At 53.2% G+C, this 18650-nt stretch overlaps 1 protein-coding gene across 1 annotated transcript in view; it reads right to left on the reverse strand.

Moving 5' to 3' along the window:
* PITPNM3 (PITPNM family member 3) overlaps positions 1–18650 on the reverse strand; it is an 89155-nt gene that overhangs the window by 7787 nt on the left and 62718 nt on the right. The window contains exons 6-16 of the mRNA XM_019659812.1: positions 18294–18416; positions 17684–17868; positions 15115–15287; positions 13327–13497; positions 11855–12049; positions 11119–11267; positions 8467–8583; positions 5497–5613; positions 5005–5153; positions 4586–4735; positions 1459–1642 (exon numbers count right to left, since the gene is read on the reverse strand). Coding sequence (XP_019515357.1) covers positions 1459–1642; positions 4586–4735; positions 5005–5153; positions 5497–5613; positions 8467–8583; positions 11119–11267; positions 11855–12049; positions 13327–13497; positions 15115–15287; positions 17684–17868; positions 18294–18416 — 1713 coding nt within the window. The remainder of the gene's footprint in view (positions 1–1458; positions 1643–4585; positions 4736–5004; positions 5154–5496; positions 5614–8466; positions 8584–11118; positions 11268–11854; positions 12050–13326; positions 13498–15114; positions 15288–17683; positions 17869–18293; positions 18417–18650) is intronic.

Genomic DNA, 18650 nt, shown 5'->3' on the forward strand with positions numbered 1-18650 from the left:
AACTGACCTCCCTGCCTCTCATTTCTCCTACCAATCTGCTCTCCACACATTTACCAGAAGGATCTTTATACAACCCAAATTAGATCCTGCCACTCCGTGCTTTAAGCTCTTCCATGGCTTCCCATTGCCCTCAGCAGAGAGTTCATGGTCTTTGCCTGGTTTGCAAGGCCAGGCCCCTGATGACCTTCAGGGCCTCAGCTCCCACTTGACCTGGGTCTGACCCTGCATACGCTCCCATCTGGGATGCTGGCAGCTCTGAGATTGTCTCAGGTTCTTTCATACCTCAGTGCCTTTGCACATGCTGATTCTTTGGCCACCTGACAAACTCATACTCATGCTTCAAAACTCAGCTCAAAAGTTACCACCTCCTAGAAGCCTTTGCTGGCCTCGCCAGTCCTTTCGCTTCTATTTGCAAATAGGCCTTTTTAAATTATCCACCAGTAAATTGTCGATTTACATGTCTTTCTTCCTATAGATCAGGGATTGGCAGACTTTTTATGTGAAAGACCAGATAGTAAATATTTTAGGCTTTGCACTCTATTGCAACTACTCGACTGCTTGACTGTTCCATTGTAGCCCCAAAGCAGCCATAGACAACACATAGCAAATGACCCTGGTTGTGTTCCAATAAAACTTTATTTATGGACACTGAAATTTGAGTTTCATAGAGCTTCCACATGTCAGGAAATATTATTCTTCTTTTGATTTTTCAGTCAATCATTTAAAAGTATATAAACCATTTGTCGCTCACAGGTCATATAAAAGTAAGCTCTGAGCAAGACTGACCCCGGGGCCACAGTTTGGCAACCCCTGCTCTAGGTCAGCAGTCCTCAAAATTTTGTAACTGTCAGAAGGGTTTGTTAAGACATTTTTGCTTGCTGGGCCCCTCCTCAGAGTTTCTGATTCAGTAGGTCTGAGAGGGGACAAAGAATCTGCATTTCTAATGAGTTCCCAGGGGTGCTGTGCTGAGGGTCCTGGGAACACACTGAGAGAACCAAATGGTAGCTCTAGGTCAAAGCTCTGGAGAGCATGTCCCACATTCTGTTTATCTCTGTGTGGCCCCAAGACCTAGGACAGGGTAAGGAACTCAACAGGCACTTAGGTTTCTGTTAAGTGAATCACCAAATGCAGACACCAGAGTGTAGGCTTTAAGGCCAGGAGATAAAGGATGAAAGTCTGACTCTGAGATCATGAGCAAGTCAGTGAGCCTCGCCTTTCTCATCTGTCACTGAGGATAATAGTACCTACCTTGCAGGGCTATAAAAAGATCCAGTGAGATCCACGTGAATGTGCTTTGCAAACGAGGCATCGCTTGTGCAGTGAAATATGGTGGGGTACATGGATGAGGCCCCACAGGGTTGAGGGAGGAGGGGAAGAGTGCGGAGGAGGGTCCTGGAGGTCTCATCCCCTCCCAGGCTGAAGCCCCCCACCCCCACCCGCTCAGGGCCGGACACTCACCTCCTGCACAAGGTTGCGGAGGAAGATGGTCTTTTGCCGCAGCGGGTCGTGCACCAGCCCATCAGAGAAGAAGATCATGCCCTGTGGGAAGTTGTGCTGGGACAGCCACGACACCACCCGCTGCTTCTGCATGTCTGGCCGCCCCGTGATGTACAGGATCATGTAGCCCAGGTCCTGCCAGTGTCTGGCGAGACAGCATTGCAGGGTCCCACCCAATCCCAGCCCCATGCCAGCCACCCCGCTGCCCAGGGGCCTTCCCCACCTGCTGCTCTCCCGCGAAGCTGGAGGGACTGCTCCCAGGAGCACTAGGAAAACCCCCCAAATCCACGTTCCCAGTTAAGCCCAGTGAGTCCTGGGTGGATCATAAGTGCCACATGCCCACAGCCAGCTGATCCTCCCACTCCTGCCACCTCTGCTCCTCTAATCAGTGCGTCGGCCTTTCCTTCCACCAGGCAGGGTCTTTGCTGCACACCCTCATTCTGATCCACTTCTCAGGTTTAGCTCAGGCCCCATCTCTCACCTGAGCCACTACAAGAACCTCCTGGGAGGCCTCTCTGCCTGCAGCACCCCCGCTCCCTGCTCCAATCTAACTCGTGCCTGCAACCTCGGCCAGGTTATTTAACCCCAGGGCTTCAGTTTCCCCATCTGTAAAATGGGGATGATAACAGCAACTCCCACACAGGTCATCCTAAGGATGAAATTAGTTAATCCCAAACACGCCTACAGCACATGCTCCATACAGTTGCTTTATTGTCATCCGCTACACGGTTTCCATGGCGATGTCTGTAAATCACAAATCTAACCCTATTACTCCTCTGCCTACAGCCATTCCTGGCTCCCCAGTTCCCTGAGGTCACAAGCCCTCTCTGCACTAGTGACCCTTCATGCTGTGGCTTGAACCTGGCCTCCCCAAGCCACGTGGAGCTGCTTGGCTGCCCCAGACAAGCCTTGTGCTCCTGCTGCAGACCCCTCCCCTAGACAGCTTTCATGGCTCCATCTCCTTCTGTTTCCATCCTCCCATCTTTCCAGGCCTCCTCCTCCAAGAAGGCTTCCCTACTTCCCAAGCAGAATCAGCCTCTTCTCTGTGCCCGCATGGCTGCCCTCACATGGCATCCTAGCTGTGAGAGGTCAGATAAGCCCATACGTGTTTGGGAGCTTCTGTGGCACCAGCCACCAACTGGCTACTACAGATTGGAGGTTTCCAAATCCCTTAGATTTGGTTTGGTAACAATGCACAGGCCCAGGTGTCACCCCCAGGGACTCTGGTTAGTTCTAAGGTGGGGTCCAGTGATCTGCGATGACAAAAAGCAGCTTCTGATGAGCAGCAAGATTTGGGGAGTATCACAGTGGCCCCAGGAGCCCGCGGGCAGGAGGTGAGAGCACCAGATGGCTCCCCAGACAGGAAGGACTACAGCCTCCCCTTCCCAGCTGTGGGATGCTGACTCGGGAGGGGGTTTGGAGACGATGTTATAACGGGGATACAAGGGGGAGGCTGACCCCTGAGATAAGATTGAGCATGTACGGGACCTGTTCCCACAGGGCCAGTGGGCATCATTAGGTCAGCAATTTCCTAGGAGCCCCTGAGCCAGGCTAGTCTTCTCTCCCCAAAGTGATCACTGCTACTGGGGTGAGGCAGGATAGTCCCTGCCCCAAGCCCAGGAACTCTCAGGGCCCAGGATCTGCTCCACTCCTGGGGGTCTGATCACTTGGGAGTCCTAGGTCAGTTTCTCATGCCCATGACTTGTCTTCCTCACAGAACTGGGATCTCTCTCTCTCTGCACCAGGGCCCGTCACAGACCTGGCGTAGGGAAGGATGGATGGAGGCAGGGGTGGAGGGAGGCAAGGAAGGTGAGAGGGGCTGACGTGGTAGCTCTTTTGCTTTTCTATTGGTAAGACCCTTTTGCACTCCTCTTAGCAATAAAATAGCCCTGAGACGCTGTGTTTCTAGCCACAACTCCTGCTCTGCCCTAATCTGGCCTCCAAAATCCAACTACCCTGAACTTGTCCCACCTGCTTCCCACATGTGTTCTGCTCTTTCCTGCCTTTGTCACCTTGTGTCCTCCTTCTTGGCCTATCAAAATGCATTGTGTGCTTTCTTTTTCCTCTTTCTTCATTTGCTAATATTTGTACAATAGCATGGATTGAGTGAACATATATATATATATATATAATCTCCATCCTTCAGGAGCTATCTTAAATGTCACCTCTCCCAGGAAGCCTGCTCTGCTTTCTGCACTGAGCTGGAATAGCTCCCATCTCTCAGCTAGCACTGTGTGTTGGCTAGTATCTAAAGATGGCCCCCCAGTGAGCCATGAGTCCCAGTGTTCACACCTTTACGTGGTCCCTTCCCCCTTGAATCTGGGCTGATCCTGCAACTAGCTTATAACCAATAGAATACAGTGGGAAGGACACTGTGACTCCCAAGGCTGGGTCATAAGAAGGCTTGCAGCTTCCCCCTGGGTCTCTAGAACCCAGGGGAAGCCAGCCACCCTGTAGAAAACCTGAACAGTCTTAGACTTCCCAGGCTAGCTACCTGGAGTGGCCACATGGAGAGACAGAAAGAGGGACCAGCGTTCATGAGCCATCCCTCTTGAACACCACCCCAGTGGCGCCTTCAGATGGCCCGCAGCCCAGACCACCCTCTGACTACAATTGCTAGAGAAACCCCACATGAGAACCTTTCAGCAGAACCCATCAATCCACAGGAACATGAGACAGAATAATAAATGATTATTTTAAGCTGCGGAGTTTGGAGCCATTTGTTACACAGCAAGAGATCATCAGAACACACTAATTTTATCCTGATTGGGGTCAGAATGTGAGCGACTAGGCCTGATTCACTGCAGAGAATGCTCAGACCATGTTAGAATAAATGGAGGAAGGGGGGGGGCAGGGAGGAAGGAACTGGGGTCTAGAAAGTGGTGGGGAGTTTCTGAGGGATGCTCAGTAAATTAATATTGGAGGGGAAGCCAGGACTTCCCGGTCCTGGCCCAGAGACCAGTGAAATTCCTAGAGGAAACCAAAAGAAAAAGCCACATCCACCTCCCCCAGGTTCCGGTCTGCCGGCTCCCGCCCTGGTGGGGGCAGCGTTGGGGGAACGGGTCCGCTGCAGGGAAGTAGCACTCACCGGACAACGTCCACTGCCCCTGGCCGGACCTTGGGGTCACTTCCCATGATAGACACGCTGGCCGCAAAGGACCCATCAATGCTGAACACCACACACTCCATGCCGCGGGGAAGCACCGTGAGGTAGCTCATCGCACAGGTCTGATCGCCCCTGAAAGGTACTACCTGTGGTCAGCTGTTTGCTCAGAGCCAGGTGGTCGCCTGAGGCCAGAAGTCAGCCTGTGGCTGGGGTCAGAGCTCAGGCTGGGGGCAGGGCCAAACAGAATCTGGGTGATGATGTCATCCGTTTTCCTCTGTCCCCCACAAAAAGGGATGAGGACCAAAAGAGAGCACCCCGAGGACCCTGTCTTCTGGAGAGGCCTGGCTGGAAGGGTCATGAAAATGGGTGAAACCACCATGAGAACGTCCCCTGAGTCTCACCTGACGACCATCTTCACAGGGTAGACACCGACGCCCAGGCGTCGGGGCCGCGGCACACTGTACGTGATTCGGCCACTGCTGTTGGTGATCTCTGTGTCCAGGTGCACCCAGCGGCCAGAAGATGGCTCTGCCATCACCAGGATGTCCACCTGCAGGCAGCAAAGGGGCCAGGGGACTCAGTGAAGGCTGGGGGGCTGCAACTTGGCTTAGGGGCTGCGCCAGGGAGTGCTCTACCAAGACAGCAGACTCCAGGGCTTAAGGTCCTGGCCAATAGTTCCTGGCTCCTAGCACCCTCTCACTCCACTGCAGCCACACTGTCTTCTCAGATGCCTCAAGTTCATCCCTTGCTCCTTGCCTGCCCTTTCTGACCTGCCCAGCAGGGCAAGTGTCTCCGATCCCAGCCCTCCTGGAGCCCTCACCCCACGTGCCATATGGAAAACACGAGACAGCTGGTGCCCACGCAGCCGGGAGGGGATGGCCCAGCCTCCATACCTTCTCTCCTGTCAGAGCCACCATGTCGAGGGGCCCGTACATGAATCGCCCCACCAGGACCTGGGGGCCATCTTCAGCAGCAATCACATCGTTGGCCCGGTGGTTAGCAGTGACATTCTGGAAGGACAGAAACCAGCTCAGCCTTTGCAAGCGGGGCTGGAACTTGCGTTTTTATTCCACTGTCCTTAGGACTGGCAGGAAGGATATGGACCTCCCGAATCATGCCTTCCTATGAACTCCCGTCAGAGTTTCTGAGACAGGTTCCCCTAGGACCCATGGCAAAAAAAAAAAAACACAAAAAACCAGCCCCTTAGCCCTAACACTGTCTCCAAGGAGCACTGGGGTTCCTGTAGATGTGCGTTCTCTGCTCTTGACTCTCCCCCATGGCCCTGAGGAACTGCCGGTCCTCACCACCCGCCATCCTTCTAGTTTTCTAGGCTGGAAACTGCCGGTCATCTTTAGTTCTTCCTTCCACGTTACGGTACACATGCGATAGCCATTTACCACGGCAACCTTAATGGGAGATTTCAGGAGTACAAGAGTAGAGAGAACATTGTGACGAAGTCTCGTGTGTCCAGCACCAGCCCCTCCGCATATCAACCCATAGCCACTCTGGTGTCCCCCTTCCCTTGCTGAATCCCCGCCCCTGCCCCACCGCAGATGATTCGGGAGCCATCGTGGACATCGCATCATTTTATCTGTGAGCATCCCACCATCCCCGTCCTTCTTCATTTCTCGTTTCAAGTCATTCCACAGCTCCAAGGCCTCCATTGGCCCAACCACCCACCACCCCCAGACCAGCTTTCACACCAGTCACCCTGTCTTTACAGGACTGCCCACATGGTATCTCTCCCCACACCCGTGTTGCCTCTCACCTGGACTCTGCTAATAGCTTCTTAATGACGTGCCTTATTCATAAAACAGACCCTGTGGCAGCTCCATCATCTTTATAAAACACAGGCCTGTTAACACCCAGTACCCTCCAAATGCAGTCCAAATCCTGCACTCAGCATCAAAGCATTGCCTGGCAACATTTTCAGCCTTGTCTCCTGTTGTTCCCCTTCGAAGCCCCTCTTGTCCTTTCAGGCCAGGCTCTGCAGTGGCCTCCAGATCTACAAAGGGCTGGGCCCCCCACTCTACATGTCTTCTCTGGCCCTCTGCCCCTACATTCCAGCCGATCCGCTATGACCTGACTCAACTTTGTCCCCTCCAAGAAGCCCTGCTTCGACTCCCCAGATGGTCTCTACCTCCTCTCGATTCCCATGGTATTCTAATTCAATTCAACAAACATTTGCAGTCACCTCATCTGCATTGGTCCCTAAACTGGGCTCTGGGGACACAGAGAGGAACCAGTCGTGAACCCTGCCCTGGAGATACTCCTTCAAGTGGGGGACATAGGCCCCTCACAGCAATCCTGGCGCGGGAAGAGTTGATTCATGGAAACAAACACATGGAAAGGTGCTCAACATCACTCGTCATCAGGGAAATGCAAATCAAAACCACAGTGAGGTATTCCTTCATGGCCACTAGGATGACTGGAATCAAAAGACAGATCATAACAAGCGTTGGCAAGGATGTGGAAAAACTGGAACACTGCTGGGAGCAATGTAAAATGATATTGCCGCTTTAGAAAAATTTGGCAGTTCTTCAAATAATTAAACTAGGGTTAATGTTTGACCCAGCAATTCTACTCCTAGGTATACACCCAGAAGAAATGAAAACATAGGTCCACACAAAAACTTATAAACAAATATTTATAGCAGCATCATTCGCAGTAGACAAAACATAGAAATAACCCAAATGTCCCCCAACTGATGAATGCATAAACAAAATGTGACACACCCACACAATGGACTATTATTCAGCCATGAAAAGGAATGACGTGCTGACACATGCTACAACACGGATGAACCTTGAAAACATTATACTAAGTGAAAGAAACCAAACACAAAAGATAATATATTGTATGGTTCCACTTATATGAGATGTCCAGAATTGGCAAATTTATAGAGATTAAAAGTAGATTACTGATTGCTTAAAGTTGGGGGTAATTGGGGTGGGGGGATGATAGCTAAAGGGTAAGAGGTTTCTTTTTGAGGCGATGGAAATACTATAAAATTGAATGTGGTTATGGTTGTACACATCTGTGAATACACTAGAATCCATTAAATTGTACATTTTAAGTGGGTGAATTGTATGATGTTTGAGTGATATCTCAATGATATGTGTACCAAAAAAAAGACAATTCGTGGAGCATTGTTCACCTTCTACCTTTTAGGATTGTTTATGGGCTCCATGTCTGATCTTCTCACCAGACTGCAAGTGTCCCCCATAGCATAGTCTGTATCTGAAAATCCCTATCCTCCATTCCCTAGCAGAGGGCCTGGGACACAGTGGGCACTGATGATTGTTTGCTGGGTAAATAAATGAATGTGTACATACCAAACTCCTATTCAAACCTCAATGCCCTATAGAGGTGACTCCTCACGGGAGCCCTGCGTGGCCCATCCTACCATCCTTCTCTCCACTGTCTTCCTAATCTGTGCCTTCCTCTATCGTGGCGCATACCACACCAGGCCATACTTGGTGAATCAGACTGTGAGCCCCGTGATCGTGGGAGGACTCTTTCTGATTGACATCCACATCTACAGAGGCCTGGCATATAACAATTGCTCCACAATTAGCATCTCCTCACCAGCCCCAGGGCCCTGGATCCACAAGCTTGGGGCTCCTGTGGAGTCAGTCCACCAGGCACCAGCTCTCCCATCTCACATACACCTTACCCCCCACCCCACCCCCACTGCAGCACCATGGGCCTCATCTAAGCCTGAAGCTCAGAACATGTGGGCGCTCAGCTCTGAGGGGCAACTCAAAGGCCTTAACTGCCATGTGGATGCCAACAGCTCCCAGGACAGCCCCACCTCCCTGAGGCCACATCCCAACTAGTATGTGACTCCAACAAGCACATACCCGCAGCTTGACCTGGGTCCTCTTCCGAAGCCACTTCTCCCGGGGGTTCGCGGGGCTCAATGCTGCAGGATCCAAGCCAGCGCTCTCCTTGACATTCACGCTCTCATAGCGCATCACCTGATATACAGCCGAGCAGGGCTCCAGGTCAGGTCACCTCAACCCCTCTCCCTCCTTCCCAGGGTGTCAGGGCCCACCAGCTTGTGGCCGGTGGGCCCTCCTCCAGGCCTCCCCACTTCCCAGCTTGGAACCCTCAGGAAGCTGGAGCCCCCAGGACCCAACTCCCTGCCCGCCTGTCCTGATAGCTGGGGCCAGAGCACCGTCTAGCAAATGCTGCGGTCTAGGAGCAGCCTCTGCCCTCCGTACCCAAACCTAGCAGCTACCTACATCGGTACCCATCCTCTGCCTTCCCACCTGTTACGGCAGGTGACCCTCCCCGAAGGCCCGCCGGAGCCCTAATCCCAGCCCCTCCCACCCACTCAAGAACATTGCTCCCACAATACTCCCGCTCAATCCCGCATCACTGACTAGTCCCTGAATGAATCCTAGGATCGTTGTCCTTTGCATCTAAACACACTGGAATTGTGCCCATCTTGAAAAACAAAAATGACTCTCCCTGGGACCCCTGGTGCCTCTCTAATGACCACGGCACTTCTCTGCTCTCCCTTACATGGACGTCCCACAGCAGACTCACCCTACGCCCCGTCGCCCCTTCCCCACCTGCTTCCTCCCTCCACCCACTCCAGTCAGGCTTCTGTCCCCGTCGCGCCACAGAAGCCTTTCCTGCCAAGGCCCCGTCACTTCCATCCTGCCCAGCTCAGAGGTCCACTCCTGTCCATGCTCTCTTGGTTCTCCTCCAAGAGAGATGTCCTCTCCTCTCTGGTCTTCTTTGGTAGGTCCTCCTCTCCCCCATGGAGCCGCAGGACTCACCCCGGAACTTCTCTATCTAATGGAAACTCCCTCGTCTCTGTGATGTTGTGATTTATCTTAAGAAATATATATATTTGGTCTTCATCCCTCATTTATGGCACAGAGCTCCTAAAACCCTTCTAATTTCCTAAGTGATGACAGTGACAAAAGCATCTCTTGCTACGTTGGTGAGGTGACTTTGGGGGCTGGTTGCCAGGGGAACCAACCATGTGAACAGAGGGTTTTAACTTTCGGCCCCAACCCCTGACCTCCAGGGAGGGAAGAGGGGCTGGAGGTTGGATCAATCGCCACCGGCCAATGATGTAACCAATCACGCCTGTGTAATGAAACCTCCATAAAAAATGGGCTTCACAGAGCTTCCAGCTTGGAGAGCACATGGAGATCTGGGGAGAGTAACATCCCTGGAGAGCTTTTTCACACACCCTTTCCCCACACCCTGCCCTATTCATCTCTTCCATCTGGCTCTTCCTGAGTTGTATCTTTTTATAACAAATTAGTAATCTAGTATGTAAAATGTTTCTCTGATTTCTGTGAGTCACTTTAGCAAATTAATTGAATACAAGGAGGGGGCATTGGAACCTCTGACCTCCAGTCATTTGGTCAGAAGTCCGGGTAACACCCTGGACTTGTGATTGGCATCTGAAGGGGGGTGGGTAGGGAAGGACTTATGAGGCTGAATCCTTACCGTCGGGGATCTGAGCTATTTCCAGGTCGATAGTGTCAGAATTTGGTTGAATTGTATGACACCAGCTGGTGTCGGAGAATTGCTCGTGTGGGGAACAAACCACACATTGGAATTGGTTGTCAAAATCAGAGCATTGCACCCATCACTGGTTTTAAATGCCCCCCGAGCTCTGATGACCCCACATTTTTATCTCTATGCCTCACATCTTCCCTAAGCTCCAGACTCTCTACTCACTTTCCTTCCCAACATCTAACAGGCATGTTGCCTTCCCAGGTCTAGAGCCAGTATTCTGTTTCCCCACCTCACCCCAGCCCTGTCCTTCCCCAATCCTAGGGCATGGCAACGCTGTAGATACTCAAGTGGGAAACAGAATCCATTGGCCTCCCCTCTTTCCCTCATCACCCAGAGGCCTGCAAGTCCTGTCAGCACAACCCAAATCCGGCTGCTCCTCAGAACCTCTACCACCAGCATCCTAGCCCGAGCCGCCATCTTGAAAGCTGGGCCCCTACACTTGCCTCATAAAGGACCTCACGTTTTCTCTTGCCCCCACCCCCACAAATAGCAGCAGGGCGTCTACGAAAAACGCAATTCAGTTGACATCTCTCCCTTGCGCAACCCCTTGCAATGGCTTCTCATTGGACGCAGCATAAAATCAACTCCTGACCTTGGCCGTGGAGGCTGCGCATGATCCAACCTGCCCCCACCTCCCCACGTCCTTCCTCCCAGGCTCTCCCTCAGTCACTGGCCTCTCTGCTCCACCTTCTCTTTTACAGAGAAGAACATTGAGACCCACAGGGGAGCAGGCATTTATTACTCCAGTTTCCAAGTCAAACCATGGGTATATTCTCCTATGTAGTATCTTTTTAATTTTCTAGAAAGTACCATACCATGAGCCAGAAGCCAGTGCTCTTCATGAAACCCATTGTCTCTGTCACCCCCCACTTGGCTGAGTGTTTCGATGCCTTCCTGATACCCTCCTCTCCAGAACGGGACCCTTCAGAGGGGCCCCGCAGGCAGGGCCCAGGCAGGGGGCAGAGTACCTGTCTCAGGATGAAGGCCACCACATCCGTGGACTCCCAGTAGCTGGCGTGGAAGAGGTGAGGAAGCGCCACAGTAGGGAAGGCTGTGAGGACGTCAGGGCAGTACAGGGCATAGTCGATGCGCTTGGTGCCCCACCACTTGGCCGTGACTGCAGGGCCGAGAGGAGGGTGAGGACAGAGTGGCCTGCCCAGGGCTGTGGCCCAAGGGGCAATGCGGGACCCTCTTACACAGACCCAGTGGTAGACATGCCATCAGGGCACAAGTTCCGGGTTAGAGCACCCAGCTCAAAAATGTGCCCTGGGAAACGTGTTGCTCCCACTCCCACCTTCTCATAACCCACCAGCCCTTCCACCTGTCCACTGCTCCTCTAGGACATGGGCTGCAATTGGTCCCCAGGAATGGGGACCCATGGAGATGTCCACAGTATCACCCCAGGGCTGCTGGTCAGCAGGGGTTCCCAGTGGGAAAACTGAGTGTTAAAATTAGGGCTCTGACTGAGGTCAGAGCTCAGTCTATGCCTGAGAGGTCATGGCTCAGTTCAAGATCAGAGGTCAGGGCCCTGTCTAGAGTCAGAGGTCAAAGTTCTCTCTGAGGTCAGAGTTCCGTCTAGATTTCCTTTACTCCTCCTCCCCACCTGAAGCTTGCCCCCAGCAGCCCTTGCAGCGGACGAGTAGCCACCCAAAGGGAGGTCCCTCTCCCTTGAACCCAAGCAGGCCCCAGAAGACCCTCACTCACTGCGGGAGGCGCCCATGGGTGCCAGGCTGTCTGAGGACTCTGAGCTCTCGCTGTGGGAGCTGCCCTGGCTTATCCTCCGTGCTGGGCGCTGGGACCTCGGGGCCTGAGGGGGTGAGACGGGGGCATCCAGAAGCAGCGGGCTATCCGGGGAGCTACCCTCCAGGAAGAGGGAACTGTGGGTGTGCAGGGCATCCGCTAGAAGGAAAATGTCACAGTCAGGGCGGCATAGCATGTCTCAATAGAGCCGCCCGTGCTGTGCCAGCCCTGTTTTGGGCAGGACGCTGGGTGCTCAGTAAAGACACAGCCCTGGCCCTGCTCACCCACCCACCCAACAGGCAACCTACACCGCCCCTCCCTCCGGGGCCTGACAGGACGCCACCATAGTGTATCGTTGGGTTTCACGTCCTCTAAGTTGTGGGTTATGCAGGCATAAGTTGGGATCCCAACCATCACCCCTACACCCAATAGAGCTGCCGAGGGCACCTCTGGGAGAGTGCCCCCCGAAAGCACAAGCTGAGGTCATGGGGTGACCATTAACCACGTGCTCGAGTATCAAACTCCTCTCATGAGTCACAGAGGATGCTGGCTGAGCTTGGAAGTGAATGGGGACCCCAGCCTGGGAACTAGGGCCTCTCTGGAGGCAGGGAGATGCCCCAACCAAAGAGGGACACATTTTAGGGTGTGGGAAGGAGGTTTTAGAGCCTCTTCTATCTATGGACGTCCTGACAAAGCTTTGGAAATTAAGCTCATCATTGAAATGGGCAGGGCGAGAGGCTGGTTTTTAATCCTGAACGAGCCACATGCACAGCACTCCCCCCACAATCTGGCTCAAACCTCAGAACAGGCTCTGGGGTATGAGCCAAGGCTCTGATCTCCAAGCCCCTGACTGTCGGTTCCAGACCGCCCCTTGACCTCACCCCAGTCCATGCTCTGCTCACCCCACTTGAGTCCCAGAGGCTACGAGCCCTCCCCTAAACCCACCTGCCCTTGCTCCTTCCACCTAGAAGACTCCCCAACCCCCATTCTCCACGTCTTCTCCACCTGTCCAAATGCCTTAGTCGAAAGCCCCCTCTTCCATGAAGCCTGCCAGGAAGAGATACTCCCTGCTCTGCACCTCCAGAGTCCAGGCTGGGCCCTGGGCAAGAGCACTCAGCTGGATTCTTGTACTTTTAATTAGGCCTGACAGCTCCAGTAGTATGCTGGCCCTGGCTGTAGGAGCTTAGCCAAGAGCTTGTCAGGGGCAGAGCCTGGGTCTCTGAGCTCCTACAGAGCACAGGTGGGCTGAACAGAAAGCAGATGAGTCAGCTGTTTGTCTGTTCTCCCATATCCCAAGAGCACACAGACCCTGCTCAATTGGGTCCAGTCACTCCATCAGCTGACAGCGTGGAGGGGCGAGATCAGAAGGTGGCCCTGGAGTGCTGCCTGGCTGGGACCCAGCCTCTGGCACAGCACGCTCACACCCGAGAGCCTACCAAGGAGAAGAGATTGTCCATCGCCCAGTGGGAATCTCTGGTAGCGGGGCACACTGACGGGCGGCACCAGGTGGAACGTGGGCTCCAGCAGTGGCTCGAGCCGTGAGGCGGAGGGGTCTGCGCAGTGGAAGAAGCTGTAGACCTGGCTGCAGGCAGGACGCACCTGGAAGCCTGGTGGGAGGAAACACGGGGGAAGCCCCTTGCTAGTACCTGCTCCCTTGGCCCGAGGAGGCTCCCGTGAGTGCAGCTTTGAGTAGCCTACTCCTCTGCTCAAGAACCTGCCATGGCTCCCTGCTCCAACAGGATCAAAACCATCGTGTTCAGGGCCGGCCGAGTGGCGCGATGGTTAAGAACTCGCTTGGGATGCCAGAGGGCCCCGGTTCGGATCCCACATATGAGGGTCAGTGACACTGCCCTCCACAGCTAAGATGCTGAACAACAGCTCAACCTGGAGCTGGGCTGCCGTGAGTCCCTGGCGACGGAGTAGGCTGCAGCCCCTGTGGCAGTGGGTTGCCATGGGCTACCGTGTGTAGCCAGCAGCCAGCGTGAGCGGCCAGCAGCCGCAGTGAGCGGCCGTCTAGAAGCCGGCGACTGATCTGCCTCGCCAGAGAAGAGCGCAATGATGGTGCCAACTTGGGCCAGTGAAGCAACATCCTCCACAACTAGATTGAAGAACAAGACGACAGCAACTTGTCTGTCCCCCTTCCCCCAATTCCCCAGCACTGTTCCCATCCCCCCAATTCCCCAATAAAAATCTTTAAATAAAAAAATTAAAAAATTAAAAAAATTAAAAAAAACCATCATGTTCAGTTTGGCATTAAAAGCCTTGCCAACCTGCCTCACCTAGCAGCAGCACTGCTATAAGCACCCAGCACTGCAGCCACGGTGGTCATCTGCAACTCCCCAACCAGTCCTGGGGTACCCCTTTCTCTGAGCCTTAGCTCAAGCTGCCCCTCCTCCTAGCAGGCCCTCCTTCCACTATCTCCACTGGTCAAACGCCTTTAAATTCATCCAGCTTTCACTTAATTGCTACCTGATCTATGAAGCTGGCCCAGGGTCTTTTGGTCAGCATCAGAGGCCCATCCCTCCAGCCCCCACTCAATTCCTAGGTCTGGTGGTCGAGTTAGTGGTTTGCCAGAGCTGGCAGGACACTTCTCCCACAGGCCAGCAGGTGGCGCCACTGAGCCCCCATCAGAGCGTCTCCCAGTCCCTCTAGGTCAGGGATCTGGACAGTCCAGCATCCAGGGAGCCCTAGGGTTCCTTAGTGACATAAGGGCAACCGTGGGGTCCTGTCTCCTCAGCCCACTTCACCACCTGCTGCTGCAAATCGCCTCAGTGTGTATTTTAGAGTACTGGAGGATGACATTCAAGGCTGTGGGTGCTGTATGAACAAAGGCACTGAGGTGGGCCTGGGTACATGCAGGGGTCAGTAAGGTGGGCCTGGCAGCAGTGGGTCTGCCTGGGCACTGGGGAAGGAGGGGATGAGTGCAAGAGGGTACATATTTATGGCATGACAACTGGACAAGGGGGCCACAAATGGGCCGGAGGCATGTGACAAGGACAGTGAAATCCACTAGGCGCTACCGCGCCTTTGCTCCATCTGGATAAACTGCCCCATTCTCCCTCCTCTCTCCTCTCCCTCCTTCCTTTCTTCTCTGTCCACCTACCCCAACTCCGTGATCCTCCCTGCCCCTATCCCCCCAACCCCCACTCTCCCCAATTTGAGGCCCTGACATGGTGACCTAGTGACACAAAGGCATCTCAGGCCCCAGCCTATGGCACACCCACCATCCAGCCCCGGCAGCACTGTCCTCCGCATGGCCAGGACCAGGCCGAGGGGCGAGCCGAAGAGGAAGAAGTCTGACACGTCGAAGTCCAAGCGGCCCAGGCTGACCTCCGCGAGCTGGGAGCCCCCGGCTGCAGTGGGCTCGGCCTCATCCTGCAGCATGCTCGAGTGGATGCTGCCGGAAGGAGGGAGACACAGCAGAGCAGGTTAGGGGAGCATCCAGGATATGGAGTGTTCACTTAGAGATGCTCAGGGCAGCCTGAACTCTAGGCGCGGGGAGCCCAGCCCTCCGTCTCTGGGGCAGGGTCCAGAACCAGAGTCCACTAGCTGGATGCCATCAACCTGAGCAGCAACCATCTTAGCATTGGCCACTAATGCCAGGCCAACACTTGGGGTCAGCCAACTTTTTCTGTAAAGAGCCAGATGGTAAATATTTTAGACTTTGAGGACCATATGGCCTCCATCATATCCACTTACCTCTGCCGTGTAGCATGCAAGCAGCCATAGATGATGCTTAGACAAATACATATGGCTGTGATCCAATAGAACTTGATTTACTAAAATGGGCTGAGCACCTGAGAACACCTAAGCATCCTACGCGCTGGCAGGCCTGCCCCACCATGCTGGTTTTGTGATGGCCACACTGTGAATTTCTGCACCATCAACCAGAGAAGCCCAGCTGGCCAATATGCAGACCAGCTGGGTGATATCAGTCCTGCCAGGATTAGGGCTTTTGTTATAACTCGTGTTCCAGGTAGCCCGCAGAGACAGATGCAAACAGCTTGGTCTTCCCTCCCCTCCAGCCCGTGGCTGAAGCAGAGCTTGAAGAGAAAACCATGAGACAACACAGAATTCCAACCATTCGCGTCCCAGGCACCCATTGCCCCAAAGAGCTCAAGCTGATGGTTAGCCACAGACCCCAGAGCAGGCTGCCCAGGATGGGCAAGAAAACTGGGAACCTCCCAGTTCTTCCAGCTGGTGTTTGGGTACAGCTTCAAGTTTAAGACAATCCAATGGGATTGCATGATCTGTGCATCAAGAGTGCAAATTCAACTAGCAAACTCCACTTGGAGGAGCAAGAGAATTTTAGAAATGACAATTGAAATAGTGTGAGCCAGGGTCCAGAAAGCTGAACCTGAATCCCCATACTCCTCTGCCTCTCGCAGGGCGAGCATCTCCCAGTGATGATGACGGCTCTGGTGTTTAACAATACATATTTCATGTACAGCGTGGTCCCCAAACACACGCCAACTACTTAATTGCCAAAGAAAGAGCCATCTGTCCCTATCCCAGAGGGAAAAGCTGGCTGTGTTGGACCAGCTACCAAAAGCCTCCAACTTCTTGTCATTCTCCAAATGTGGGGCTTTCTTAAAAGATTTTTCAAGGATGAATCAGAAATGTAGAGATTTTACTTTGCAACTCAGACTTGAAATGTAGCTGTCTTTCCAAAGAATAATCTGTCAGAGAGGCTGTAAATAGTCAGAGATTTAAATATGCAGAGCCTTTGACCCAGTAATTCCCCCTTCAGGAATCCCTGAAAATGAAATAACCTAACGTATACGTACATGGTTAGGCACCAAGATGGTGACCGGAATGCTATCTATAATTGCAAAGAATTGGAAAAAGCCAAAGTGCCCAATGACTGGGATTAAGATGTCCATTCACTCAATAAAATATTGTTATGAACGTTTACCATGTGCAGTACTTTTAAGTATATGGGGAAAAGATCATAATATAAAGGTTTTTGTGTTTTGGGTTGTTTTTTTAAAGTAAAACTATATGCAGAGCATATAAAAAATACGCCTAGGTGTTAACAATGGTTCCCTCTGGGTAGTGAGACGATCTATTTTCTAAATGTTGTACTGACCTCATGCTACTTATCACTTGGGTACGAAAGAAGGCGGGAAAAAGGGAAGGAGGGAAAGAATCGAGGAGACTGGGAAGAAGAGGCGTTCTTGTATCCTGAATACATGAGCAAATAATTCATTTAGGTGGTGTCAATGAACATGTCTCTTCTAAGAAGTTAAAGGGTGGACAGTTCTGTGGAGAGCCCCGCCTGGCCTATGAGTAAACGTGTGTTGAGTACTGGGGATCGCAAGACCAGAACGCTGACCCCAGCTCTTCAATAATTGGCTGTGTAATCCCAGGAAAGTTTCCAACCTACTTGGCCTCTGTCGCCCTGTCTAGAGAAATAATAAGAACACACACCTGGAGTAGCTCACAAAACACACACCCATCTGTTCTTTCACTAGATTCTTAACACCATCAGTGAAGTAGGCTGGGCAGCATTTACCATTTTGCAGAAGATGAAGCTGAGGCTCAGAGACATGAGACCAATTGTCCTGTCCCTCTACAAGTCCAGGTGGAGCAGGGACAGAGCACAGGGTCCCAGGTTTCAGCCCAGGGCCCATAGGGAGTGGCCTCGGTCTCAGCATTTCAGTGCTTGTTGATGGGCTCCCTTGGCCTGGTCCTGGACATACTGGTCCCAGGCCTCCCAGATGACTTTGAACCAAGGTCTTCTCTCCCCTGGATGCTTTGCTGGAAGAAAGCTGGGGCACAGGGAGTGGTTACCTTGATAGGAAGGCATGATGCTGGGTGATGGCCTCACAGTCATAGGTAGAGGAGTCACTCTGTTTCCGTGGCAACGGTCTCTTGGGCTCCTCATCCTCCAACACGCTGGAGACATCAATGCTGCTTTTGCTGAGCCGCTTGCTGCTAGCCAGACTGCAGTCCTCCTCCACCATAACTGGGGTGTCCTTTGGGGCGAAGGAGAGGGCAGGAGGGCACCGTGGTCACCGGAAACTTTGGGGCCCTGCCTCCTCCCCCAGGCACATATAACCCCTTTTTCCTAGATGTGAGAGGCAATACCGCTTCCAAAAGAAGCACGGAAGCTATACAAGCATGTGCCTAATGACGGGACTTTAGGCGCAGAGCTGTTTCCTGCATCCAAACGGATCAGCAACCCAGTGGGACTCTGGGTAGCTGTCTAGGGACCCTACCCCCTGGGCCTCAGTTTCCTCACCTGTGACAGTAATCTCTTGCTACTCTTGTAACATGGTGATAACAATACTTTATAACATTTATCTTATGGCACAGATATTAAGGGCTAACACTACCTCCCCCAGAGAGGCCCCTGCTCCCAAGGACAGACCCCGCCACCATTCCCACATCTGGCCCGCACCTGGGTGCTGCTGACGCTCCCCTTCCGGCTGCTGCTGCCAGGGCTGTCACCTGAGGGCCCCGCACTGTAGCAGATGGCATCAAAGGCCAGGAGGCCCCCCACACAGTCCCCGATGAGACACACCTGGAGAAGGCATAGCTGGGACTACAGGCCTGGCCACCGCTTGACCCCTTGCCCCCACACCCATTCAGAGCTCGGGTCGCCTGTCCATGGGAGAGCAAGGAACCTGTCCCAGAAAGGCCTGAGAGAGCCCCAGTAGGAGGAGGGTTGCTCATTCTGGGGCCAGGGTCAGCCTGAGGACAGGAGCCAAGATAGGGTCAGGGGTCAGACTGGGGCCAAGCTCAGCCTGAGGACAGG

The sequence above is a fragment of the Hipposideros armiger genome, unplaced genomic scaffold, assembly GCF_001890085.2.
Source record: "Hipposideros armiger isolate ML-2016 unplaced genomic scaffold, ASM189008v1 scaffold_304, whole genome shotgun sequence".
In the NCBI taxonomy this organism is placed as follows: domain Eukaryota; kingdom Metazoa; phylum Chordata; class Mammalia; order Chiroptera; family Hipposideridae; genus Hipposideros; species Hipposideros armiger.